This window comes from Varanus komodoensis, unplaced genomic scaffold (genome assembly GCF_004798865.1).
Source record: "Varanus komodoensis strain SLA01 unplaced genomic scaffold, ASM479886v1 scaffold127, whole genome shotgun sequence".
In the NCBI taxonomy this organism is placed as follows: domain Eukaryota; kingdom Metazoa; phylum Chordata; class Lepidosauria; order Squamata; family Varanidae; genus Varanus; species Varanus komodoensis.
The window spans coordinates 103,241-130,658 of NW_025335366.1; the positions used below are offsets into that span (position 1 = coordinate 103,241).

Sequence of the window (27,418 nt, forward strand, 5' to 3'; positions counted from 1 at the left end):
CTGCTCAGGTTGCCAGGATGTTGCCCCCCGGCATCGGCACTGGGGGCGCCAACGTGTGCTCTGCCTGCAGGCTGCTGTGATCATGCCAGGCGTCCATCTCAGCCTCGCGACAAAGCTCCCCGGCTCCAGGCATGCCCCCTTCCCTTGCTGGAAGTCGATGCAGTGATGCGCTTGTATGCGCGCTGAGCTTGTGGTTCTTGCATTGAGCATGGAAAGGCTTCGTTTGTGGGTTTGATGGGGAAGTGGCCAGTGTGGTGTCGTGGTTGAGAGCATGGGACTGGGACTCAGACGAACTGGGTTCGAGTCCCCGCTCAGCCATGGAGCCAACTGGGTGACTTTGGGCCAGTCACAGCCTCTCAGCCCAACCTACCTCATAGGGTTGTTGTTGTGGGAATGAGATGGAGGAGGAGAATGATGTAAGCTACCTTGAGCCCTTTGTAGGAAAAAGGCAGGATATAAATCGAAAAATAAATAAATAACCTTCCAGCTGGCGTGTGCGAAAGCAGCAGGAGTCCAGGGTAAGTCTGAGAACCGTCTTACATTCTTGAACAATAGATAGAGACCGAGCAATTTAGCATCCGGGGTTTGGTGAACCCACAGACCTGTAGGTGCCAACCTAGCCTTTCCCAGGTTGGTACTAGATGTACTGAACTGCCCCGGCCATCCCCAGCCTGGCTGTGCCTCTTCTCACTGCATCGTGGAGAGAAAGCCAGAAATGCCTCAGGAGCAAATGAAGCTGCTTTCACAACCTAAACGGGTCTCTTAAACAAGCAGGTCTCATGTGCAGCAGTGGAAATATTTTCCCCACACGCCGGAGTGCTTATTGCTCAAAATGAGGCTCTGGAGCCGTGCTGGCTTGAGCCCGTCTTGGGCATTTGCTGCCCCCGCTTTGGCTCCCCACTGCCCTACTCACAATCGGAAATGGCTTGCAGTTGTAGCTCAGAGTTTCGGGTGGGTGTTGTGTGATGCACTGCTGCTGGCCAAGATAAGGAGGGCTAGTCGAGGAGCCCGTGGCCATGCCGCTTGGGAACTTGGGTAGTTCCAGCACATCTAGAGGGCATCGCGTGGTTGAAGGTGCTGTCGGATCCTTTTCCTGAAAGGACGTGTGAGCGCAAACACGAAGGAGGGCCTGCCACCCTGGCCAGCAGGGCCTCTCGCCATGCCAGCGGTCCTCTTTCGTGGGCCTCTCCCTGCTTCCCGTGTGACTTTCTGACATCTCCTCACCTACTAATCTCTACTCCTCACCAAAACATTTCCTTCCCATCTTCCTCATCTTTGTAAAAAATGGCCAGTCACTTCTTTGCCTTAAACATGCAGATCGAATTACTTAATTCAGCCTTCCCCCACTTGCCCTCCCCCTCAAACAGCTTGAACTACAACTCCCAGCAGCCCCTGGCAATAGTCGCGAGGGCCTCCCAGGTGGGAAGGCTGGCTGGCTCCTGGAAGATGCCCCCCTTGGAAATGATAAAATGGCTTTCTCTTCAAGTTACCAGCCTACAGCTGGACGGGACGTTCAGCTTAGCCTCTTAGCTACCTGCTAGCATCAGGCGCAGGTCAGTGCTTTTCCCCTAGAGTGACCTTTTCCGTTTTCGCCTCTAAGGTGTAGCCTGGCAGTGAGGTTTGCAGATCCAGCATGGTCTTAAAAGAGGTCTTGTTCAAGCTGGGATACTCAGCCTGGTTTCCTTAGAACAACTGTGCTGCCTGGTAGTGCGTTGTTGCTACTGTTGTCATTTCTTGGTTTATTTCTTGCTGGTATCTGAAGGAAGAGTGTCTCCCCCTTTCCTCGGAGTATATATGACTTATAAGCCTTTTTTAATAACGGCTGGGAGAATAACAGCTATCTCCTTGCAAGGTGCGGTTTTGGTTTCTAGGCTGAATGTGTGTTTTATAACCTTGCATAACTTTCTTTAAAGGAAATTAAATATTTTAATGAAAATGAGCCCTTAAAGGGGACTATTTATGTAATGTGAAAAGTGAAATGACCCCAACGTAAGAGATGCCAGGAAATTCAAACACTTTTATTTGCATTTAATAAATAGAGTGTGTTTTCCACCATTTTGTTTATTATGGCTGGTATAGATGTTCTTGTAAATGTTGGGGTTTATTTTGATTTTAGCAGATGTGCACAATGGAAGTTGACCATATATCTGTTCCCCATTGCGGCCTGGAGGGATATTGAAATGCCGCTGTTTGTTCCACGGCAATTTTGAAATACATTTTTGCTTTTTTCGGTCTGGGCCAGTGCTCAGAGCCGGCCCTTGGGCCTGCCAGAAAGAGACGTTAAAAGGTTGAGGTAAGGGAAAGGACCTTTGCAAAAACTGTACTGTGTGTGTTTTCTGTGTGTGTTCTGCAGGGAGCGATGCAGAGGTTTGCAGCCCTCGCCATGCGAAGCAGGAAGAGTCCCCCAAGGCCGCCGATCCAGACCAGTTCCTCCAGAAGACTGCGAAGGTAGTGCCCTGCTGGAGTCCTTCTAACTGTGCCCGCAGGAAGACTCCCCCCACTGCTCCCTGGGGAAGCGGCTGTCTTCGCACACGCCTTTCTTCCACCCGGGTCCCTTGGTTTCTTTCAGCCCTCCGTGGATCTCACGTGCGCTGCTGCTGCAGCTTCTCCGGGGGGTGGAATTTCAAGTGGCGTAATGGTTAGCGTGTGTCAGGCTAGGAGTGGGGTGTTCCGGGTTCAGGTCCCCACTTGAGCCACGAAGCTCACTGGACTATTCACGTTGTCGTCACGTTCATCAATTTTGTTCCCATACCACCCAGTAGCTGAAACTCTCTGAGCAGTTCATAGCAACTTATAAAAATGAAAACTAGAATTACAACAAAGCAGCGTAAAAGTGGTCTAATATACATCATGTAAACACAATTTAGATTAAATTGGCCTCTGACCTCTTCCGACTCCACTATTTTATGAGTCTGTGAATCAAAGACCGAAGACCACTTCTGGTACAAAAGCAGCTGGCAGTGGTGCCACGTCGTGGGGCCAACCAGAGGGATCCAGTAAAGGCAGCCTCACCCCAGGTCTACTGCCTTGGGCTCCAGAGTGGGGGACTTGCTGGGTGTCAGTTTCAGCAGCCCTGAAGGTCCTGGCAAGCTGCATAGAAGCCCACCAGTCTCTTCTCCCACACCGTGGGGACTTCCTCGCCCTTGTGCAGAGGAGACCGTAGGAGCTGTGCCAGCAGGCCTGGGTGGGGGCCGTGGGGCTCATATGGCTTCTTGTGAGCATGAGGTGAGCTGCAGGGTTGCGCGACATCCAGTGCAGCTGCTGGTCTCCGTGGATGTGGAAGGTGCGCCGGGCTTTGCTCGGTCACCCCACGGCTTGGCACCTAAAGCCTCCCTCCCGGCTTTGACCGTTGTTCCCCAGGTTGTCTACATCTTGGAGAAGAAGCATTCCAGGGCCGTGACGGGCTTCATCCGGCTCTTGACTGACCGCAACAGCGAGCTCTTCAAGAAGTGCGCCATGTTCTCGCCTGTGGACCACAGAGTGCCTCGTGCCTTGGTGCCCTTGACTGACTGCCCAGCAGGCTTTGCCTCCAGGCCCGAGGACTACGCCAGCGTTCTCTTTATCTGCCGTATTGTGGACTGGAGGGAGGACAGCAATTTTGCTCTTGGGTGTGTAGCTGCTGGCTCGAGGTGGGCAGGACGGGGACCCCGGGAGAGGAAGCCAGGGAGGGCGCACGCCGAACCTCCTCGGCCAAGTCCCCTGCATCTCACTCGTGTGTAATAGCGCGGTGTGGCCTAGCAGTGCCTTTGCCATAAACTCCAGTGGTCCTGTCTACCCACTGGGGCTTTTCCGTGGCCCCCGTGGCTGCAGGGCTAGGAAGAACCTCTGCTCAGAGCCTGGAGATACTGCCCGTTCCCTGGGGCAGTGCTGGGCTAGAGGGACTCGTGGTCTGCAAACCAGCTTCATACCTGCGTATGTTTGAGACACCCCTAAAAAGCAGTCCTGCGTAACTGCAGAGGTAATGAAGGGTGCCATCATTGTCAGAGCTCGCACCTGCGTCCCACCGGCTGCTCTGTCCCAGGCTTTCCAGGAGCCACGGCACAGAGGAAATGGGAAGAGTTGCTCAACAGACCGATGCTCGTTGTCAATAGTTTTGCCAAGTTGGTGCCGTACTGGGTGGGGGGGTGGTGTCTGCTGCTTTGCTGGTCCTCGGCCTTCTGATTTTTACTCTGCATCCTCCGAGGGCTTGCTCTGAGGTTCCTTGTGCAGCCTTGCGTGGTTGCCCTTCAGTCGCGTGTGTCCGTCTGTCTGTCTGCGTCTCCCCCAGTGCCTTTTCCTCTCCATGCGAGCATCCCTGTCTTGGACCTCTCTGCTTTGCCTCCTCCCTGCTGCTGATTCCCGCAAGGCTCTGGGACTGCCCCTCCTACATCATCCCAACACTCTTTCATGCGGACGGACTCAGCATGAAGCATTGCTGATGGGGATATGGGTGGTCGAGAAGATCACGCAGGATTGCATTGCCCTGTGAGAGGCTGTTGGGACATGCGTCTGGTGTTGGAGGGTTGGCTGCTCCGGAGCCACCCCTTGTCCTTGCCCAGTGCGCTTGGAAATGGTGGCCGGCGTCAAGCGGCTGCAGGTTTCTCTCTCTGCCCTGTCAAAGCTACCACCACTTGCTAACAGAAACAAGCAGAGAAGAACGGGCTTTCCTCCTGGTGCTGTACCCAGGGGTGGGCGAAGCCTGGTAATACTTTGAAGGTGTATTTTTAGGGGAGGGGGCTCCCTTCTGTGACTCTTGGGTGACACCTGGTGGTCAACAGCAAGGTGCTGTCTTGTTTGAACTAAGCTGCCTTGTCAGCCTGGCCTGACAGTTAGTCTGGGTTTGCTTGATGTGCAAAAGTTTGGAAAGTAACGGAGGACGGCAAACACTGTGGGAGGATCCCAGCGTGTTCCTCGACAGGCTGGAGTGGGATTCTCACCTTGCTGGCTACAGTGTCTTCCACCTGAAAGAGGCCAGCTGCAGAGAACAGGTGAGAAGCAGAGATGTGCTGCTTGTTCGTGCATTAAGTGCACCGGAGGGTAGCTTTGTGTGTGGCGGTTCCTGTGGTTGGAATCAGTCAGAGCTACAGGGGCGAGTGTCCCACGGGATGGACCTTGAGCCTGGTCTTGAGGCGCTCTTCAAGGTCAGGAGGGAGGCACCATCAGTCCAGGCGGCAGAGGGCAGGGGCAAGGGACGTGGTGCCCAAACCGGAGAGCAGGCCCACGTGGGCTTCAGGCATTGTAGAACCAGCCAGGTGGAGATACCTTGGTGGTTGGAGGGCACCCAACCACCTGCTGCCTCATCTTGCGGTGCTGCCAGTGTGGCACTTCTGGTGAACAGGTTTGAGCCCACAGTGCTTCAGCAGACAGTGCTGGCTCGAGGGCATGCCGGAGCCTGACGCCCTGAGGCGTGAGGACTTCGCTCAGAGGTGGTTCTGAGGTGCTCTTCTCTGAAGGCACTTTGCCCTCAGGACTTCGCTCAGAGGTGGTTCTGAGGTGCTCTTCTCTGAAGGCACTTTGCCCTCAGGACTTCGCTCAGAGGTGGTTCTGAGATGCACTTCTCTGAAGGCACTTTGCCCTCCTGTGTCTCGGTAGGAACAGTCGGTCTGTTGGACTGCTCCATCCCAAGAGGCTCACACTGCTGAGTGACCTCCTAGGATCTCCGGATGGGTGGGTTTAGTAGCAGAGACGGAGGCTCCTGTGAGGGTCTGGCACAACTGTAAAGTAACAGGTGCCTGGGGGCTCTCGACCCAGGAGAATGTCTGAGTCCTTCCCCACTGCGGTGGTTAGCGATTTGGGTCAAGGGGCCTCTGGGGTTTCCCAGGCAGGCAGGTAGACCAGGGATCAAATGATGGTTGCCTTGGTTGAAGCCAGCTAAGGGGCCAGGTTGAGTATGGGGAGGTCCTTTCCTCACTGTGGGTGGGCACCACATGGCTTTCTGGGTGAGCAGAACAACACACTTGCAGCCACATGTGGTCCCGCGCAAACCTGCCTAGGATGTGAATAGAAAGTATTTGTCCGGTCATGTGTTACTTTTATGATCTGTTTTGAATGAGGGCTATTATCTGTCAAATATAAATTGGATTAAGCGGTGAGAGATAAGAAGTCGGGGTGTTGCGGAGCCCTCAACTGGCGCTTTCCTGGTGCCACGGGAGCAGTGCTGCAGGCGGGCTGGAAGCTGGGGCTGGCCCCTGGAGCACCACCCTGGCCTGCTGGCCTGATGCACTGCGAGGGAGCCAAAGGAAGCCTTTCCGGAAAAAGAGGAGGTTTTACAGGAAGAGCTGAATTGGAACAGCGAGCAGCATGGGGGAAGGGCAGGCCGTGGAAAAAGGGAAGAAGAGGAGCCGGTGCAGGACAGGCTTGTGCTTACAGAGGGATCAAAACAAGGATGCCTGCTTTTGGGGGAGCCCCCTCCCATGAACACAGCAGCTCACCCCATTTGGCAGAGGCTCATGGCTCCCTGTGTGGCGTGTTCCCAGGGGCTGGAGGGCCTTCTGGGAAAAGTAGTGCCTGGGGAAGCACCAGCACCGCTGATCTAGTGTAAACCTGGAATCCAGCCTATTGCCAGCGCACAGGTAGACGAATTGCTGGTCCCAGCGTGATGCCGACAGTTCAGCAGGGCACCTGGGAGCCCCCTTGTTTCCTGTAACCTGATCGTTTGTCATTTGTCTTGGCGATTTCCCCAGCAAGCTAATGACAGTACAATTTTTATTTTTAAATGACTCATAATTATCATCAGACTGCTGTGTTCATTCCATTTTCTTCCAAGAATCAGTCCTGCCTGCCTGCCTCTTTTCTGCACCCCTCACACCAGACTTTTCCAGTGTGGTGCCTTCCTTACACTTCAGTCCTGGATTATGGGCCATGCTGGCAGGGGCAGGTGGGACTTGAAGTCCAAAACATTTGGAGGGCTTCACACTGGGGAAGGCTGTCGGATGTTGTCTGACACAGGCCTGCTCAGTGCCGAATGTCTTTACGTCCGTCGAGTCTGTGGGTGGCGGGGTGAGGAGCAACAGGAATGCCAGTCTGTTCCCTTGGCTGTGGCCCTTTTCCGACACCTTTGTGGGCATACCTGAAGCTTGCCAGAGGCCACCAAAAATGGCGCAGGGTCAAGGAATGCCTGCACCCCCTGCACCTACATGGTTTCTCTGCTCCTTGGATTCAGAAGTGCCTGGTGGAGCTGGGAGCCAGTTTTTCCAGCTCATAGCCACCCGGCTCATGATTCTTCGTGGCCCAGTCATTCCTGAATTGTCTGCATTTAGTACAGATGGTTCAAAAGTCAGCAAAGTGGGAAAGGGGGAGAGCAGGTGGGGAGGAGGGTAGAGATTAAGAGCGAAATAGGAAAAAAGCAGGTCTCTGTGAGATTTTGATCTAGAATCCTGGAATAGTAGAGTTGGAAGGGGCCATCGAGTGCAACTCCTTGGTCAGTGCAGGATGTCCAGTCAAGCCATCCCTTCCAGAGGGGCTGTCCAGCTGCATCTTGGATGCCTCCAGTGTTTGCAAAATGCTCTTGAAAGAATCTAGAATGGATCTTTGAACTTGGCTTGGAATTGCCTCTCCAGGGGGCTGGATGAGGTGTGAGCGGCATGCGCTGCTCTCGTCCCTTTCTGCACTGGGATGTCCCTTGGTAGTCCCACGGGCAGAGCAAGCCCTCTCTTATTTTTATTTTTATTTTTTTGATCAGGTAGCCTCCCAGGAGAGGTGGTGGATGCTCCCCCGCTGGAAGCATTCAAGGGGCTGTTGGACAGCCTTCTGCCAGAGATGCTTTAATGGGGGTCCTTGCACTGGGCGGAGGGCTACAGCCTTCTAGACCCTTCCGGCTCTGCTGTTCTGTGGTTCTGTGAGTTCTGGAGAGATTTCTTCTTTGTCCGACAGAAGAGACGCTTTTGTTTTACAATTTTGCCGTGCTTCCATGAGCAGGAGACCAGAGGCGAGCAGCTGGTAACCCTGTGGTGATGTATTCCATGTGGCTGAGCAAAGCATTTGAGTCTTCCTGGTTGCACTTGCTTTAAACTGTCCCCCTGGCCACTGGTTGCCCTTTCTCTCTCTAGCGGTAGGTCATGTTGGCCCAGCTCTTGTCACTCTACCTGGCTTTGTTCGGGAAGTGCTCCAAAGGTGAATCTCCCTGTTCATTTTGTCCACCTCTTCTCTTGCTTGGTGCTGACACAGCCCCGGCTTGCTCTGTTGGGATCTGCCAGTGATATCTCCGTGCTTCTTTTCTGTTTTCCACAGGCAGCTGGCCCGAAGCCTTGGACAGGCAGGTGAAATTGAGCCAGAAACGGAAGGCATCTTGATGGAATATGGTGTGGATTGCTCGGCCTTCTCTCCAGAGGTCCTTCAGTGCCTTCCCCAGAACCTCCCCTGGGTTATCCCCCCAGAAGAATTTGCCAAGAGACGAGATTTAAGGTAATTCGGGTCTCTTTTCCTCCTGTTTTCATCTCTCTTTTCAGATTAGCTCAGGATACTGTTAAAACTATTGGGGATTCTTTATTAGGGAAAACATGCCCATTTTTCTGTCGTTTAGTCCAGGAAGAAATGGGGGAGTTTTATCTTCAGAGGACTTATGAGGACAGAGTACATCTTTGAGTAAATGACTCAGAACCTGGAAACTGCAGTGCCTTTTTTTTGTCCTCAGAGTATGAATTATTACAGCTTTTGGAATGAGAGGATGCAAAAGGTTCAGGCAGTGCTGTTTTTAATGGTTCTTCTTGTGATGGTGGCAGTAGGAGGTATTCGCAGTGGCATGAATCCCTTTCATCAGGCACATTTAAGAATAAAACTGTCACCCTTTTAGCACACATTTTATGGCACTTGTGGAAAGAAATAATTTAGCTAGGATCATTTGAAGTCTTGGAAGTCTTCAGTCTTGCTTGTGGGCTTTGGTAGCTCATGTGCTTTAAGGAATGGAAGCTGATGGCAGCCTGTACTTTCCCTCTCTTAATCAACTGGTCCTGTTGTATCAAACCAAAGGTCCATCTCCGAGTCCGTGAACACTGGCCTCGCTGGCTCGGCGGCCTCTGCTTGGGCCCGTTCTCCTGCCCCAGGCCCTGTGGCAGAGCAGAAGGGGCTCTGGGGAGACCAAGGGGCTTCTTTCCTGTGCACTGGGACGGAGAACAGTGGGAGTGCCGCCTACGGTTACTGCTGAGCCTCAGCTCGTGAGAGAAGTCTCCTGCCCCAGCACAGGCTTTTGAGGACGTGGTGGTGCCTTACTCACGCTCGGGCTTGGAGAAGGAACAATGCCCAATCGCAGGAGGGGGAGGCTGGCCATCCTCCTTGCCGGAGGACTCGCCCCCGCCTGGCCCCCTCGCTGCAGGCAGAGGCAGGCTTGCCTCTGGGTCGGGGTCCTTTGTGCTCCTGTCCTCCCAGCACGTGGGGATGCCTGTGCTCGCAGCACGCCGCTCCTGCAGTGCCCGGTCCGAGGGACACCCTGCAGCAGAGGCAGGGGCCCAGGCCCTGTTCTCATCCTGAGCCCTCGGGAGGCAAGGACGGCTCATATTACTATGAGTTTCTTCTTCTGACTAGCCTCCACCCCACTTGCCCCACCCCCCTTCCTGCATGCCGAAGTCGAGCAGTCGTGGGAGAAATGTGGGATGAAAGAAGGTAGGTTTGACTATTTCTTCACACACACACACAAGGAGGGGAGCTCACTTAGACCTGTGCCCCCCCCCCCCCCGCATTCTCATCCAGGCCAACCCAGAGGCAGACTTTCCCTCTCCAAGGAGAATCTCCAAGCCAAGGCCCTCGTGCCACTGAGCTGGATGTGGCCACTCTCCCTGCCCTCCAGGCGTCACAAACACGGCTCCCTCCTTCGACCCCTAAAACCTTCTCAGATGAAGATAGGAAGCTCACCTTAGCATTGACCTGTGCAATACTCTTTGAAATATAGGATTGTCTCTCCATTCCTTTCCAAAACGACCAGCGGTCTTGTGGCATCTCAAAAGACCAACCCATGTTAACACGCCTCAAAAGACTAACCCTAACCCTTGGGCATTATATGAGCTGACCCGGCTTGTGCCAGGGATCAGACTAGATGGCCCAGGAGGCCCCTTCTGACTCGCTCTGCTTCTGCGTCTTCTGGCGTAAGCTTTCATGGTCACTGGCTGCTTCCGAGTGTGTGATGTGTGGACCTCAGGCTGGCAGATGTGCGGGCACGTGCTGCAGGTGGCTGTGGGGGCAGCCGAAGCGCAGAATGTGCAGGCAGTGATCATGGGCATTCACGAAGCTCTGCTGTGACAGGCAGCCGTGAGGCAGTGCACCCACGCAGTGTGGTGCCTCTTCCCAGGGCACCCTCTGCCCTTATTCAGACCACAGGAAAGAGAGCTGACTCTCTCCTGAACTGAATGTCAGCACTTTCGTGCCGATATCTTTCTCTGAAATGCCTGACTTCAAGAATGGACTGTTTTCTTTCTCGGATCCTCTTGCATTCGAAAGCATTAAAAGGGCCACACCACTGCCCATGTATCTTGCTCTAGGTCCTCAGGGAAGGTTAATGAGTCCCCAGAGTTAACAGCTTCAGCAAAGGGGAAGATGGCAGGTGTTTGCAACTTCAGACATGTCAAGAGGGCTAAAGGTGAGGATGGCTTGGGGTGGGGGCAGTATCCCTATCAAGGAACTTCCTACTCTGAGTTGTTGTTGTTGTTAGTCGCGAAGTCATGTCCGACCCATCACGACCCCATGGACAACATTCCTCCAGGCCTTCCTGTCCTCTACCATCTCCCAGAGTCTACCTGAGCTCACACCAACTGCTTCAGTGACTCCATCCAGCCCCCTCATCCTCTGCCGCCCCCTTCTTCTTTTGTCATCTAATGGTTCTCAGCATTAGGCTCTTCTCCAGGGAGTCCGTCCTTCTCATCGGGTGGCCAAAGTATTTGAGTTACTTTGAGTAGACCCATGCTAATTAGTGGTCAGTAGGACTAACATTGGATACTGCCTTTTGTCTCTTTCACCTGCCTGCCTTGTTTCGTCTTCTGGACTCTCCACCTCCACCCAACCGTGTCTGTTTTATGGCACAGAGTTCAAGAGAAAAGCAAAAGGATCAAAGGGAACAGTGCAGTGCAAATATCTGCCAAGGATACAGGGGTGATGCTGGAGCAGGAAATGCTAAGCAAACCCAAGAAACCCCAAAGTGACTTCTGTGGCTTTGTCCAAATGTTTTTAATTTCATTCATATCTTTTTGTTTCTCTTCCTTCTGAACTGGGGCAAGTAACCCAGCCAGGAAAGTCTTCCCATAGTGGTGGTGATGGGGCGGGGGGAGAAAACCCCAAATCCTGGAGAGAGAGAAAATGGTCATTCTGGTCCGGGATGTGTTGCCTTTTCCACGTCCCATTGTGGAGACAGCTATGGAAAAAGCCTCACGTCACTGTTCCTGAAAAGGGCAAGGCTCTTGTTTGAAGGGAGATGGCTTGCCCTGCCTAACAAGGGAGAGTTTGTGGAGCTCTTTCTCTGTTCCTTGCCTTCAGCTGCGAGCAAGACGGCTGACCTCCTCTGGACCGTTGCAAATGTGCAATTTGGCATCTAAATTTGCTAGCTCTCAATTTTCCACTTGCTTTCTGAATCTCTCTCTCTCTCTCTCTCTTTTATTCTTCTCTCGCTCTCTCCCCTTTTCTCTTTTCCATTGAGTGTCATCCTGCCAACTTGTGATTTTATTATTATAAACAGGATGTTGTATTCGCTTTTAAGAAGGAATATGAAACTGGAGGTAGAATTACAAACTGCACTTTCTCAGCTGCCAAAATAGAAAACAATGAGCTAAAAATACCAAGTGCAATAAAAGGGTGTTGCGGCAAGGAATTCTGAAGGATCCCTGAGGTGGATTGCCATCTGAAGTGGGAGCCTGTTCCTAGCAGTGCTGAAAATGGTCTCTCCGATGTTATGAGTTTCTGGCTTGGAACACTGGAGCTGCACCTGAAGAAAGCAAGCAGGCAAACAAGCGAGCTTTCAGGCTGGAGCCCAGAGGAGAGGCTCTGTTAAAATCGGCATTCGGTGGTTAATGAGCATGCTGCGCCCCTGTGGGCAGAGTTAATTAAATGTTGCTTTCATAGATGGGCATCTCCAGGGAGCCCCGCTGTGGATCAGAGGAGTTCTGCTTTTCGTTTTTAATTCGAGATACTTCCAAGCAGGGGGTGTGATTGGAAGGAGGACCCTTGGTTCTGCAAAGGCTCTCGATGAATCAGTCCAGTGGCTGAGGGAGCACGAGCAGTGAGATTCTTTCGATCTGAGTGCAGCCACCAACTCACTAGGGAGCTTCCGTTTCTCAGCCTGGGGTCCCTTATCTGTAGCATCGGACCGTGCTGGCCAACCTTACAGGGCTGTTGGCAGGATTATGAGGTTACTGCACACATGAAGCTGCTCTGAATGCTTAAAGGCTCTACAGAGATGGGAAGCACTGTTGGCAGCAACCTTGAATGTTGCGTGTGCACTCAGGATTCCCATGAAAGGGAAATGCTCAATGTGTGTGTATCGCTCTCCTCTCTCACTTGCTCGCATGCAGCACACGCAGAAAGGAACGGAAAATAAAACTGCCAGTGTGTACATCAGGGGCTGCCTCATGCTGAGTCAGATCTTTGGTCCATCTAGGGCAATTTTGTAAACATGGACTGGCATCTGCAGCCTTCCAGAGTTTCAGAAAACTGTTCTTCCCAGCCCTACCTGGAGATGAGATCTGCAGCATGTAAACCATGTGCTTAACCAGCTGAACTGCAGCCTGCTACTTCTCTGCACCCATGTAAAATTGCTTGGTGCAGCCAGTCTTGGAATACAGTGTATGACCCTGGTCACCACACCTCAGAAAAGATAATGTAGTTTTTGGCAGGGGTGTCCAAACTGATCCATGGGCCGGAAAAAGTCCTTATGCAGCAAATTCCAGGATCTGTTCCTTCCAGGAGCCCACTGCTCCCTTCCCACCACAGAGACCCATGTGGTGCTGGAGTTTGGCTCCTTTGATTTTTGCTCTGATGAGCCAGGCAATTGCACTTCCCCAGCATTCAAATGGCAGCTTGCAAATTCCCCACCAGGCCGGACTGTCTCTTGCTCCTCCTCTTATTGATCCCGTTTCTTTCTTTGTTTATAAGCAGTATTTATAATCTCTCTCCTCACGGGAGCAAGCAACAAGGATAAAGCCACACCTTTGCAATGGAATAACGAGGCATTCCAATATTCAGAACACACAGCTGCTGCTAATATATTTGAAAACTGGAGGCAGCTCCAAACCAGATTAGCACAATGGCAGTTCCCAGTACAAGTGCCAACCGTGCCATCGTGTGGAAGGCCATGGGAGAGGAACAAGGTGTCTTCCTTTGGAGCAGATTTCTAGATCTTAGATGCAGCTGCTTAGCGGTTTTTTGGTGAAGTTTGGTTTTATTGAAAAATTGCAATATTTAAACAAGCAAACCAACAAATAAAAACCTTTCCCTTCAGTGAAGGCAGAAGAGGATTGGGGCATATAGTTCTTTGCTGCCCGTCATTAAAAAGGGTGCTTTTAGAAAAGGAGAAAAATGCAAGAACAATTAAAATACCAATAAATTTTTTCCAAATAGCTTAGCAACACAAGGAATAGGAGACCTAAAACGAAGTTTAAAATTCCTGGGAAAATGAAGACGTCTTTCTGGAGCATTGAAGGGGCCATGTCCCAGTAATCAGCTGCCTCGTCTTAGACAGTCGGAATGCTCCCGGAGAAGGCCTGTGACACAGGATCTTACTGTGTAGGCAAACAGTGATAGGCAAGTGTTCCAGTGCAGAAGCACTAAGATACAGAACCGTTTATAACTTTTACAAGTTAATAAAGCCATCTGTGCTGCCAGTGACAAAGCAGAATGAAGGGGCATCACTGGGCTTCCTTTCGAGGGATGGATCTTATACACTCAAACTGCGAATTTCAGGAGCAGGACCTGAAGAGGGAGAGTGGGGCCTTCCGTGCTCATAAAAGCAGCCTGTTGCGCAGCAAGAGCAGGCAGTGCTTCAGGGGTCAGAAGCGGAAATACGGTTGGTCCACGAGGCAGTTCTGTGCTTTGATGGAAAAGACACACGGAGCTGTTTCTCTTGCTCACTCACAGAAAGATGCAAGACCAGGGGTTGAGGGGACCGACTTGCAAGTCTGGTGGGTTCCGAGATCTGGTATCAGGTGACACTCCGTATCTCCCTGGAATTGCAAGCAGAAACTGCTGCAGAAACTCTTGTCTTTTTGGCTTCAGTGGTGCAGGAAGGCAGCAGGGCTCCTTGCCTTTCTTTTGTTCTGTTCCAGAGATGGAGGTGCTGTTCCTAGTACTGTTTGTAACTGGAAACCCCGGGCAACAGATCGGGCCCTGCATCACAGTCCGTGCAGCCTGCCAGTTCTTTTCCTGTCGTTCTTGAGGAATGGCGCTGATAGCTCGGAGGATTTCAAAGCTTGCGTTAAAGCCTTGTTGGCTGACAGACCTGGAAGCAGAGATTCAGGTGCAGTGGCTTTGAAGGGAAGGAGCAGGGCTCCTGGGGGACGGGTGGCTCTCTTTCGGAGGCGTGCTGCAGATGCTGGAGACGGTCCAGGGCACAAACTGACCCCGACTTCAGGAATGCAGCACCTGTATTCCTAGAACAGGATACGAAGAACTGTGTGGGGAACTGATAAGTGTGGGGCAGTGCCAGGCGGGACAACCAGCGGGGCTGCAGTCAGTCACGGCTGGTCGGCCAATGGAGGTGTGCCAAAGGGCAACTGGATGGATATTCTTACTGTTGAAGGCAAGGGAAATGTAAGGGCAGGGGATCCCGGGGCAGCGGCAGTCTCTGTTTGAAGATTCAGGTAGCACATGGGTAGGGGGGTGCGTCTCTCTGTGGCTGCTGGCTGAGAGGATGCCGTAGCTCCGTGGTGCGTTGCCTGCAAAGGGTCCCAGGTTTGTTCCTCGGCATCTGGCGGCAGGGCTGAAAGCCTGGAGAACCACTGCCGGTCGGTGTCGACCAGCCCGCCCCTTGACCTTTCCGGCTCAGTGGGCACAGGTGGAATTTGGAGCGTGTTTCGTAGGCCCTCACCAAATGGCTGTCTCGGGGGATGGCTCCTCTCTTCCTGAAATGGGGCCCCTGTGGACACAGTCAGTCACAGGACACTCATTTCCCATCGGCGCACGGCTGAGATGAGAGGAACCTCTGTCCACTGTGGTCTGGCCGGTGCTGAATCTGTTGGCTTTTTGGTGCCAGGTTAAGATGGCCCTCTTTTCTGAGACTTTTAAGGACTTCCTCAGCCACCCAGGGACAGGAGGGGTATCACCAGGTTTTTCGCAGTCTCTCTTTTTGTCATCTATTTTTATAATTTGTTTTAGCTGTTTTTAACTGTTTTATACCCTTCAGTGTTTTTTCCTGATTTTCTTAATGGTTTGGCGATGATGATGGGGATGATGACGACGATGACTGTGCTAGCTAGGCTGCGGTCTGGCTCACGGATAGGGTCAAGTGCTTTGTGGTTTCACTGCCCTAGGCCTGGGCTATAACCCTTCAGGCTGCAGATCGGGGGCTCACATGAGGGAACTTCTTGGCCTTTTGGCTAAGGTAATGTTTAGAAGAAATCAGCTGCTGCACCAAATCAATCAATCAATCTTCCATGTGGGAAGCCAGACTCTCGGGGACAAATAGAATTAGAACCCTTCTCCTTGACATGCTAGTGTTCTGTGCGCAAGGAAATAGTTTTGTGTGGAGGGACACTGCGTTGCTTAAAGGAAGCCATGGCAGGCAAGAAGGGCTTCCCTTAGGAAACAGAGGAAGGAAAAAGAGTACAGCCTCTGGCACAAAGATGGAGGGAAGCAAGAAGTGCCTTCTCCCAGTGCTCTGCACGGAGAGCTTCCTTAGTTCATAAATTAACTGGCGTTAAGTGTGAGCAGGGAAGTGGTCAAGTGTGGACACCAAAGTGTTCCTGCTTCATTGATGGTCATGTGTTGGTCAACTATTTCCAATGATTTGTTGTATCTGATCAAATAATGTTATTGCAGTAGTGTGGGTCTGCATTAGTAATAAGAACATAGAGTGAGTCAGAAGGTCCATCTAGTCTGACCCCTGGCTCCCGCCGGCTCCGCTCGTGACATGCCTGCCATGCACATGTCCAGCCTGTCCTTGGACACCCTCACCAATGGGGCCTCCACCACCTCCCATGGAAGCCCATTCCAGACCTTCAGGGTCCTAACTGTCACAAAGTGCTTTCTGGCTTCCAAACTGAACCTGGGTTCCCTGAGCTTTGCTCCCTTGGAGCACGTCCTCCCCTCCTCTGCAGGGGAGAACAGGTCTCTCCCCACCTCCGTGTGACACCCCCTCATGTAGCTATATGCCAACATATCCCCTCTGAGTCTCCTCCAGGCTGAAGAGACCCAGTTCCCTCAGTTGCACCTCATACGGCCTCCCCTGCAAACCGGCCACCAACCTTGTGGCCCTTTGCTGCACTGACTCCAACCTGGCTATATCCTTCCTGTAATGTGGAGCCAGAACTGAACATGGTACTCCAGTTGCGGGCGCACCAGAGTCGTATAGAGTGGCAGTAATACCTCTCTCAATCCAGAAGCCACGCTTCTGGCTATGCAACCAAGGGTGGTGTTCGCCTTAAGCCCCCTCACTGATGACAGTTTCTTTGTTACATGTGGAATGAACCTTGACAGTGAATCATTTCTGACTTGTAATGAAGAGTTGCTGTTGGGAAATCCTGCTTTGTCAGATTCTCAAGTTAGACAACTTCCAGATGCATAAAACCATGTGCTTAGAAAGGCTGCACCAGCCCAGGGTGCCCAGTAAGCCTGTGTCTTCTGCACTTGAAGCTTTCTGGTTGAAGGTGATAGACGTGGGGAAGGCAAGTTGGAGTGGGAGCATAACTGGATCATTTTAGCATATAAAATCTCATTATCGCCGTGAAAGCAATTGGGGAGCCAGATTCTTTTATTACAGCAAAGTGGATATTTCTCAAGTACTGACAGTGCTCCAACTTCTTGAAGCTTCTCTGGCCTCTCCTCTAGACTCTTTGCCTCTATAAGGAAATTGTGTCGTAGATCAATAGTTGGCCCATTGGTAGTCTACAGGCCAGGTTTGGCCCGAGGTGGAGTGCCAGTCGGTCAGCTCCCAAACATAGAAGTCTAGCAGGAGGACACATTATACTAACTGCGGCAGGGACTGAATGACAGGGAACTGCATGGCATCTCTTGGAAGAAAGGCAAGATTATTAAGGTTAACCACAAAGTTCCCAGTGTCCAAAAAGCACAATAGTTTCTTGAAGCCATGTCGAGATCTTGTGGCTTTCAGGTTGGTGGGAAGAGCATCAGAAACAGTTGCCTTGAAGCAGCCTTCCTGAGTCTTTCTGTAGATAAGGGGTGCTTTTGCTGTGAGAACGAAACTGTTCGCTGTGGTGAAGCTCCTTTGCTCCCAGGAAGGGGATGGGGAGCCTGTGTGTGCACTGGCAGACTTTGCAGTAGTGGGAGAGAAGCATGAAGTATTATAGTTTCATTTGCATTGCTCTCCCAGGAAGCTTTGGGGGCCTGTGGAACATCTCCTGGCCAGTTCAGGGACCCAGTGAAGCCACAGAGGAAGTGAGTCAACTTAATTTCACTTGTGTATATTCTGCATCCATATTTCAACATTGGATTCAGTAAATTAATTATGCTAGCCCTAATACAAGTGGCTCAGTTTCTTTCTAAGTATCCTTGAATTAAAGTGGAGTGTCTTGGCTGGACAAGGCCCCCAAGGATAAAACAGTAAGTTAGCTAAATTACTTATAATGTGCATCTCTACACTGCAAAACCAGTCTGGGTTGGTGTCCATGCTAACTGGTTTTAAAGCAGAACCATGTTTGGTGTGCGTGTGCTTTCTGCTGTGTGTATGTGTGCATTCCCCCCCCCCCCCCCGGACAACCATCTAGGTTAATGAGTGGCATAGAATGCAAGGGGCAGTTTCTGGCAGTGACAGCTTGATATCACAGTATTGTTGGTATTTTGCCCCACCCAGCACTGGCATGTGGCTCCTCTCCCAAGAGCTTCTCTGAAATTGGCCAGGCCCAAGTTCTGGTACCCTTGTCCAGGGGAGATTGAGGACAAATGTCCTTCTTCACATGGGGCGTAGTTCAACTGTGGCCTCTGCTTCCATGGATGCAGCGATAAGCACCATTATGGATGGCTTCTAAAGGGATTGGACAAAGGCGTGGAGGAGAAGGCCATCCAGGACTACTAGTCCTGACGGCTACCTGCTCCCTCCAGCATCGGTGGCAGGATGCTCATGTGCCCCAGTCACTGGGGAACATGGGTGAGAGGGTGCTGATGTACAGATCATTAGGTGTAACTTGCATTGGTTAAATCATGCAATCATTGACACACAGCTAGGCCAGAGAAAAACCTTCTTTGTAGAAATCAGCATGTGTGGCTGATCTAGAGAGGCACCGATCTAGAGAGGGCCGGTTGGCTTTTGATGGATAACAGCAGCACAAGCAGAGGGCAAGTCACACCAACACACCCCACCCGCCTCCCATCTTTCCCAGCATCTTCTTTCTGCCTTGTTATGCAGGCAGGAAATATCACTCCATTGTGACTTTTTACTTCTGTTACCTATTAGAAAGTGTTAACTGTGTTACGTGTAACCCTTTACAGTATAAAAGGGCCAGCTGAGGACTGCTTAGGTGCTCCCTCTGGAATGATGGCCGCTGTGTGAGCGGAAGGCTGGACTCGGAGGATGCTTGGGCTCTTCTCAGGTCCCTCCAAACAGACCCTGACAAAGCTTCTCGCCAACCCATGTAAATCTCATAGCCAGCCCATGTTCTTTATGGAACTCCTCACCAAGGTATCTCTCCCCACATGGACATTTAAGCTCAGTCTGAAGTCTCCATAAGTCACTGTAACCAAGGCAACCACAACTGTTTTAGGCTGGATAGCTGGTAGTACAACTAGGCCTCTGGCCCTGCTGAGTTTCAGTATAACATCAGGGAGGGCTTACAGAGTGTAGAATTGTAATTAAATATAAGCAAATAGGTAAAATTCAATGTTGATTCACATTTTGAAGCAAGCAGACAATGGATGGGTGTGCATTCCCAAAGGAAAATGGCAGTTTCCCAGATGTAACATGCGTCTGGCTAACTTTCATTCCAAGATGGAGTTCCTTGAGGTCCCCAAGGTATTTGTGAGGGTCTAAAAATAGCCCTTCCATTTAATTTTAAAATGCCAGCCCTTTTGAGTTGAGAAAACAAGCGCATGAAAGGCTTATAACTGGACGAATTCCATGCTGGGCATCAACCAGTTGTTGTCTGCTCACAATGAGAAGAGGAATGAGACCAGCTTGAAGATGCAGCTGTCTAGACGTGTAGTCACCTTTCGCAGTTAAATGTCACGGTAATTCCTCATTAAAGTTTCGGCGAGACCCACAAAATCTCGATGAGGGTAAACAAAAGGAAGTAATCAAGCTCACTCCCCTAATGGCTGTCTGTTGCAGTTGGTATGTAATAGCCCTGTAAAAGGTTTTATTTTGTCTGTATGGAAAGAGAGTTGGCCGAGCCAAGCGGTTTAGCCTGCATGCTCAACCACGATTATTTGTGACAGCGCACCTCACTTGTCTTGGGAGAGGTCGGCATTTGTGCGTGAGCGCCCAGGATGCGTTCTGTTACCAGTTGCAGCCAATTTGATGGAAGGGCGCTCGGTTCTCATGCCCAAGGTTCTCAGTTCGGCCTCGAGCAAATCCCAGTGGGGCTGGAAATACTCCTTCCTGAAACCCTGGGTACTCATTGCTGCCTGTCTATCAGCATTGACGGTCCTGGGCTAGATAGGCAGGTAGGCCAAATTTAGTAGAGGGCAGCTGTGGTGCAGCACCTCTTTCTGGGGAGGCTGGAGAAAGAGGAGGTGCTGCCATGCATGGTTTCCCTTGAGGATGCTGTCACTTTGCAGGCAGGCCGAAGAGGAGTCTTAGGAGAGCTGGCCATCAGTTCTGTCCGCGTAAAACGGCCCACGTGGAGTCGGTCAGGATTCCATCAGGGCCTGCTGATTGGTTTTTTCCTAGTTTGGCAGTGAGGTCTAAGCAGCCTTTTCCCAATCTAGTCCCCCCCCTCCCCCCCCCCCCGATGTATTGGACTGCAGCTCTCAGCAACCATGTTGGCTAGGAGTGATGGGAGGTGCAGTCTAACACATCTGGGGGATACCAAGTTGGGGAAGACTAAACTAAAACTGCATCTCTTGCCAGAAGGTGGGTTCCTTTTCTGCCTAAATAACCGAAGGCCCTCCCCTGAAAGCCCTCTTCAGCGTCAACTTGCAGAGAGTTGAGGCTGATGGTTCCATTGTTTGGGGATGGTTCCATTGTTCTGGTTGACTTTCACCTCAGGTTTTTAGTTGCCTCCACTGGGGCAAAAGCTACAAGGGCGCATAGGAAACAGTGGGAAGCGCTAGGACTTTTTCAGCATCGTGATAATGCCTTTGATACCCCTGTTTACATATGGGGGATGGCAGTGGCTTGAGGGAACAGCATATGACAGTCCTGCAGCGTAGTGCAATATTATTCTCCAGCCTCCCGGTGTCGCCTTTGCATGCTTAAGTGAAAAGCAGCCTCTGTGCTGGATGTTGACGGCCACTAAGTTTAACTGTATTTAAAATTCTTTAGTTTGTTATATTGTCCAGCTGCCCCAGGGTGAAGGACACGCAAGATGGCTGGTAGGGCTGGCTGCTGGCATCTGCAGGGGCAGCTCCACTCAGCTTCCAGGCACTGCCCAGCACCATGTCTCAGTACATAAAGGTCACTGGGTTGGGTTCCCTTTATTGCCACAGAGTGGCTAATGGTGCTTTTGGCTAGCAGGCTTTCCTTGCTGGCAGCCACTGTCTTTCTGGCATCTTCAGATGTCTTCTGAAACTTAATCCATGCTTCTGACTGCAGGCCGAAGGTGGACCTTACCTCAGACCCCTGCACATAGAAAAACAATACATCAGCACCTTGGCTAAGCTCAACTCCAACTTGCAGAAGTGCTGATTTTCTGTATGCGAAGCCTCTTTGTGGATGGAAGAACGTTCTGCCATGTGAGCCTGCAGCTGCTCTCAGAAATAGTAGTTGACCAGCCTTTGTTTGCAGAATTCTCTGTGGAGATGAGAAGAACAGAGTAGCAAACTTTTGCAGGGATAGAGTGAGAACAGAGCCCGAGAACGTCACTTGCCTATTGAATTCGGTCCTTAAGGACTCGAATGATGTCTGCACCCTTCTTTGTTGCTACAGCCTGACAGGACATTTAAAATGTTCGGGTGGGGTGCAGGTTTTAATAGCATATCCTAAGGCTTCAGGAGGAGGTGGGCTGCAGGTCCACTCACTGGTCCCTAGAAAGCTGTGCTTGGGAGTCTTTTAAATAACCTTCCTTTGACCGTGCAAGCCAGCCAGCGGATCTGCCGCACTCCGACTCTCTTCATCACTCATAAGGACAGAGGGAGGCTGATGCGCTAGGAGTCCAGGGCTCCGGGAGCTGGGAATCCATGCTGCATTCCCTGCCGGCATGGACTCTTGTGAACCGGGGGCCCACGGCTGACCTCCCTGCTAATAGATATAATTGGCCGAGCATCTCAAGGCCCAGCGCCTCTGCTCGTTGCTACATCTCCTCTGAGCTTGCAGAGCTTTGGCACGGATGTATTTATGTTCCAGCACTGGGCTCTTCGCTGTTGCCAGTCTATTAATTTTTAAGCTGCCTGGAGCTACAGATCGCGATGGGTGGCAGGCCTTTGCGGTCGCAGCACCAAACAGCTGGAATAAGCGACCTGTTCCATTGAAACAAAACCCCACCGGCCTCTGGTTTCTAGAAGGAGCCCTTAATCCGCTCTCTTAAGACCTGTCAGCACAAGAGAGCCGTTGTTTTAAGTGCCCTGCGGCCTGCCGCTGCACTTTTCCTGCCCGGCCTCGCATGCAGAGGCCCGGCGTTGGCCTCTGGGCCTCTGCCGTAGCACCTGGGCTGCAGCCGGGCCCAGCAGCGGCACCTGGAATGCTCTGTATGCACGGGGCGTTCCCCTCCGTTCGGACGTGATTCTGCAGAGAACTGTAAATCGAGACGTTATGTAAGCAGTGTATCTTGGAATGCAATTGCTTTTTTGAAATTCCATTCATTAATGGGTTTTTAATTGAAGGAATATGTATTTATGGAAGCGAGATACTTCCTAAGTTATAGCAGTAGTTGGTTTGTCACTGGCTAGCTGGACTCCAAGCTTGTGAAGGAGAATTTTCTCTTTACCTCACCCTCTTTCTACCTATTCTCATTCTCTTTCTTTCACATACATTACAAGCACTTGCCTAACTCAGGGCGGTTTGTGAAAAGCGAAGAGGAGGAGGGGGAGGAGGGGGGAGGGGCAGTGAGGTCTGGTGGTTAGATTGTTGGACCAACTCTTGAGAGATTCGGGTTCTAGTCCACACTCAGCCATGAAACTTAGTGGGTAGCTTTAACCTAGTCAGTCCCTCACAGGGTTGTGAGAATAAAATGGAGTAGAGGAGGACTATGCAAGCTGGCTTGAGGGGAAAAAAGCACACTATACATACGACAAAATGACAATAATAATGTAATGGTAAAGAGCAGCAGAAAAACCCATTCAGATACAGTAAATGAACAAATGGGATATTGTAGTTAAACTAGGGTTTATCTGCTACCTTTGCTTGTTCAGGGCTACTCACACAACTGATCTTGCAATCCCCGTAACAGTTCGGTAAGGCGGCAGCCTGCCACTCCTATTCCCCATGACAGAGAAGTGGCCGATGTTGACAGAGGGTAGGCTGCAGCCATCTGCCGATGAGTTCATGGCAGACACAAGACCTGAGCAGGCAGTTTCCCGGGCCATGGTGCCGTTTCGTGCACGGCCTGGACGGCTGGCGCGCATGCTGGGGTGGGGGGCAGGCACCGACCAGTCGGTGTTCGCCTTTATGGGGTTTCCACAGGGGGCCCTCCAAGGAACGGACACAAATAGCTTATGTAAATGACATGATAGAAACTATTTTTATTTTCATATTTATGTTTTCCTGTTTGCTGCTGTTGGGAACCACCTTGAGTCCTATGGTTAAAAAGGCAGCACAAAAGGCCTTTGTTAAAGAACCGTTCTTGGGTGGACCCAGACTTTCTTTGAAGAAAGCTGGTATATTTTCAGAAGTCAGTTTTCAGGTATATCAGTCCAAATCCTAGCTGCTGATGTGTTGTTAGTGTTGGCCACAGTTAGCCGCCTACAGAGTGGACCCTTTAACCATGGTTAGGGTTGACAAGGAAAGACTGGAGCAAATGCAGAAGGGGAAGGGAGTTTGTGAGTCCATCGTCTGTTAACCATGGCTAGGAGGCTGGCCATGTTCTGCCTCCACCAGCCTCTATACAGCCTGGTTCTTATAGTCCTTAATAGCTGGATGCTCTTCTCATTTCTCTAGGACATAAGAAGAGTCTTGCTGGATTAGACCAAAGGTGCTGCCAGCACAGGGTCTTGTTTCCTACACAGATGCCTCCAGAAGCCACCCAGCAGGGCAGGGATGCCTCTGCTTGTGGTGGACCAGTGGAGCCGTCATAACGTGCCTGTCTCGGGGGGAAGGGGGATCCTCCTCCATGGATTAGTCTCTTTCATCAGATACTGTTTTTGGAAAGACTCTGCAGCAGAACAACCATACTGACAGAACGACAGTAGCACATCCTCTGGACTGGCTACCCTCTTGGCTTTATTTATTATAGTTATATCCCATCTCTTTTCCTTCTTGCAAGCAACCCAAGACAGCTTACTTAATCCTCCTCCTTAATCCTCACAACAACAACCCTGTGAGGTAGGTTAGGCTGAGTTTGTGGCTGGCTGAACATTGGCCAGCAGGTTTTATGGTAAAAGGTCGCAAATCCCTGTCTGACACTTTAACCACTACACCACATGTCCTCTCCTGGTTATCAGTATTGCTATTTTTTTGCATGTGTGGTAGCTCAGATTTCCTTTTTCCTCCCCTTTTTTGACAGGGAAGAATGTATCTTCACCATTGATCCATCAACCGCCAAGGACCTCGATGATGCTTTGTCTTGCAAGCAGCTTCTGGATGGTAGGAAAAGTTTTCTGTGGCACTTTAGGCTTCATGTGTATTTTCATTGGAAGCCGCTGTCATGTGCTCTTCAGATGTGTCATTCGTAACGAGAATTAGGATGCTGAATGGAGCACTTGGCTGGCGATGATTACTCGTATCATGCATGCGGGGAATCCCGCTGCAGGTATCTCAGCTGAGCAGGCCTGAGAAGAGAGGCCCGCCGTGAGGCCTTGGTGAACTGTTGCTAGTTGAACATAGCAAGGCGATCCATTGTAAGAACCACTTGTATGCACAGTGCTCATGAAAAGAGCCCCTCCGAACTTTCATGAGAGGCCCTGGCTCTGTGGTGGAGCACAAATTTGGCACACACGGGGTGCCAAATTCAGTCCTAGCTGGGGCTGGAGAATAACCCAGCTGAGTCCCTAGAGACCCGTTCACCAGCTGCATGGACAATTCTGAGCTGGACCAGTCCGCCTTGGCAGGAGGCCATGTCCTGCACTAAGTTCTTTGTCCCCAAACTGAGGCTTGCGCTTGTATAGCCCCTGCTAGGAGAGCAGTGAAGCAGCTGGAAAAGCTCTCCTCTTCTTTTCCACTTGGGCTGAGTCACTTTCCAATGATGGGAGCGTCTTGAAATGAGGTAAACGGTGACTATTTTGGTAATTAACCCGAACGGGAAGGCTTATTTTGTCTTGCCACCTCCGCATTGTTACAAATCCTTAATGAAGGCCATTGGCCTGCATTTCAGTAAAAATGACACACAGCTCTCGAGTAGGTGAGAGGAGCGCTTCCTTTGAACCAAGTGCTAATGGAAGAGCTGAGGCAGTGCAGCTGCCGGGACGAGACCCCAGATGCTTGGCCTCGGGCTTCCTGTCCCTCCCAGCAGACAGATCTTTTGGTACAGTAAGGACGCCGTGCGTAAGATCGGGTACACGTAGCTGGATTCCAGTTTAGCCATAGCTTTCTCTGATAGCAAGTCCGGATGAGGGGCTGCTGGTTTGGAAGTGAAATGAGGTCATCCAGGGACCAGTTTCTAGTCCTTTCTGCCTTGTGCAGGTGACATCCGCAGCAAGCAGAAGAATCTGTGTCTGTAAATTCGAAGGAAGATGAAGATCCAGGCACACAGACACACCCCACTTCCAAACAGCCTGAGGGGATCTATGATCTTCCTATGCTAAAGCGCGAAGTGACAGTTGAGAGAAGGGAAGGAGGGAGAGAGATGGGGGAACGTGGCTCACTGACCTTCCCAGAGCCCTAACAGCTTTATTCTGCTGGCGGGGAGAGTTGATCTTCGTGCTCGCATGTGCATGCTGTAAGATTAAGATCTCTCCTCCGCATTGTACGGGAAGGGATGACAAAAGGAAACCTTCCCGTTTTCACTCTCCTGGATCCCAGCCCTACAAGCACGCACTGCCTCACGATGAAAGGGCTGGGTGCAGGGCAGGCCACCGGTTCCTAATCTTAGCTCTGCAGTGCTGCATTGCACCACAGAGTAAAGCCGGCCAGAGCGACCCGTTTTCCTTTCCTCCCTGCTGGAACGCCTCACCACGAAAGGTCTGGACGGGCTGGACTGCAGCTCGTTGGGAAAGCCCCGCAACGTTCCATGACCGGACCCGCCTGGATTGTCCTTATTGGAGCGCTGCTTCTGTGAAAGGAGTCGGGACAAAATGGGTCTCGCACTGCCTTGAACCGATCCTTCCTAGTGAAGACTTAGTTCACCTTCTGGGTTTGCTCATCGTAGTTTGGGGTCATAAAATAACTTCCATCTGGGCTAAGAATAGGAGTGTGCAGTGAAGTTCCTTCTCTTCAGCCAGTGGATCCTTTTATTCTCTGCAAATCCCCACTTCTTTCTTGCATTCTGGTCTGAAACAGTTCCAGGCAAGGTGGAGCATCAGGCGCTGCTGGGTTCCGAACCAGGCCCCGCTCTGTCTAGCTGAGTACCATCATCAGCATGGACTGGCAAGGTTCCTTTCCTGTCTACCTAGAGATGCTGGAGGTTGAACCCAAGATCTTGGGCATGCAGAGCAGTTGAGTGAATTGTGGACATTAATGTAAGGAAGGAATGATGTTTCTTTATAATGAAGCAGAGTGAGCTTGAGCAGCTCTTAGCATCCCCCGGTGTGTTCTCTACCCCCTGCTGTGGCAGCTAAAGGAAGCCGAACCTGTTCTGCTCTTGTTTGTGCTCCAAGGTGACTTGGATGAGTTGCCTGTTTCATTTTCAGTGATGAAGTGATGCCTGATTCTCCCCAAGTTTTCCCAGTCCTGGAGTAAAGGCATCTCCGAGTCCTATGATTTGGTAACATGAACCAAAATGGAGAGCATTCTGAATTTTAACTGATGCTGAAAACAAGATGCAGGCACAAGGAGAGTGTAATTGGAGATGGAGGGTGGGCAGCGGGAACCCACAAAAGCACTGCAGGTGGTTCCCGTCTTCCTTAGCTGCTTCCTGACAATTAAGTCAGTGCTGCAAGATGGCCAGTTCATTGGCAGCTTATTCTGGACACTGGCTTGTGTTTTGTCACTAGAAAAGTAGCAGTGGCAGTACAGTATGAAGATCAAAAACGGATTCCCAGCTCGATGTAGTCAGGCATTTGTCTTGGAGGACTGGCAGCCTTGTGCAGGCTCCTGCATAATGCTTAATGCATTGCGTGGCCTCTACAGTGGGATATTTCTGACATTCTTAATTTAACATTCTGTTTGTCTGTATATTTCTACACATCATATCCAGTTTGACCAAAGCGTTGTCTCTGAACAAGATTACAGGCTGCGAGGCTAATTCAATTGTTGGGGCATCTACCCATGTTTTGCTGCACATTCACCCCCTTCAAAGAATGCCTTAAGAGGCTGTTAAGCTGTGAGAGGTCCAGAACAGCAGTCAGCCGAATCTATCAAAGCTGGGTTCTCCCTTTGCATCCCTGAAGACTAAAAAAGTCAGCTGAAGAAATCGGGGACCTTAAGCTTTCTTTAAAAAAATAAAATAAAATTAGTGGAAGTGCAGGCTCACCAGCTGCAGAGTTCTGGGCATATGCATGCAACAGTCTGATGGCATACGTGCATATCTTAACAGAAACTGGTTTGGCTTTTGCCTCCTTCAACTGCATCTCTGTGGCAATAGTTGGTAAATAAGCTGTGTTCTTCTGTACTGAAGTGTGTTCTGACCGGTTGTTCCCATTTTGTAGTTGTTACGTTTGCAGATGTGCAGTTCCCCAAACAAGTGTGGAGGCCTGTCATTTTACCTACACGCTGGATGAGGCGTGCTGTTTATTTGCATTCAGTGATACAGCTTGTACTGCATACCTTCAAGTGATGCTTTGTTTGATTTAATACGACCTGTGAATCATATTTACCTTTATCTCTCCTAGATGTAAAGCTCCCACAAATACTTATAAGTCACTTTTCGGCCTTCCAACCAGAAAGACCTCAAAGTAGCACATCACAATGGAAACATATAATGACAATAGAAAGCAAAAGCAACCAAACAAC

At 51.0% G+C, this 27,418-nt stretch overlaps 1 protein-coding gene across 2 annotated transcripts in view; it reads left to right on the plus strand.

The window, feature by feature from the left end:
• Positions 1-27,418, plus strand: part of DIS3L2 (DIS3 like 3'-5' exoribonuclease 2) — a 190,813-nt gene that overhangs the window by 85,599 nt on the left and 77,796 nt on the right. For both annotated transcript variants that reach the window (XM_044422422.1, XM_044422421.1), the window contains exons 8-11: positions 2,354-2,448; positions 3,361-3,608; positions 8,209-8,382; positions 23,877-23,956. In XM_044422422.1, the coding sequence (XP_044278357.1) occupies positions 2,354-2,448; positions 3,361-3,608; positions 8,209-8,382; positions 23,877-23,956 (597 nt within the window). The remainder of the gene's footprint in view (positions 1-2,353; positions 2,449-3,360; positions 3,609-8,208; positions 8,383-23,876; positions 23,957-27,418) is intronic.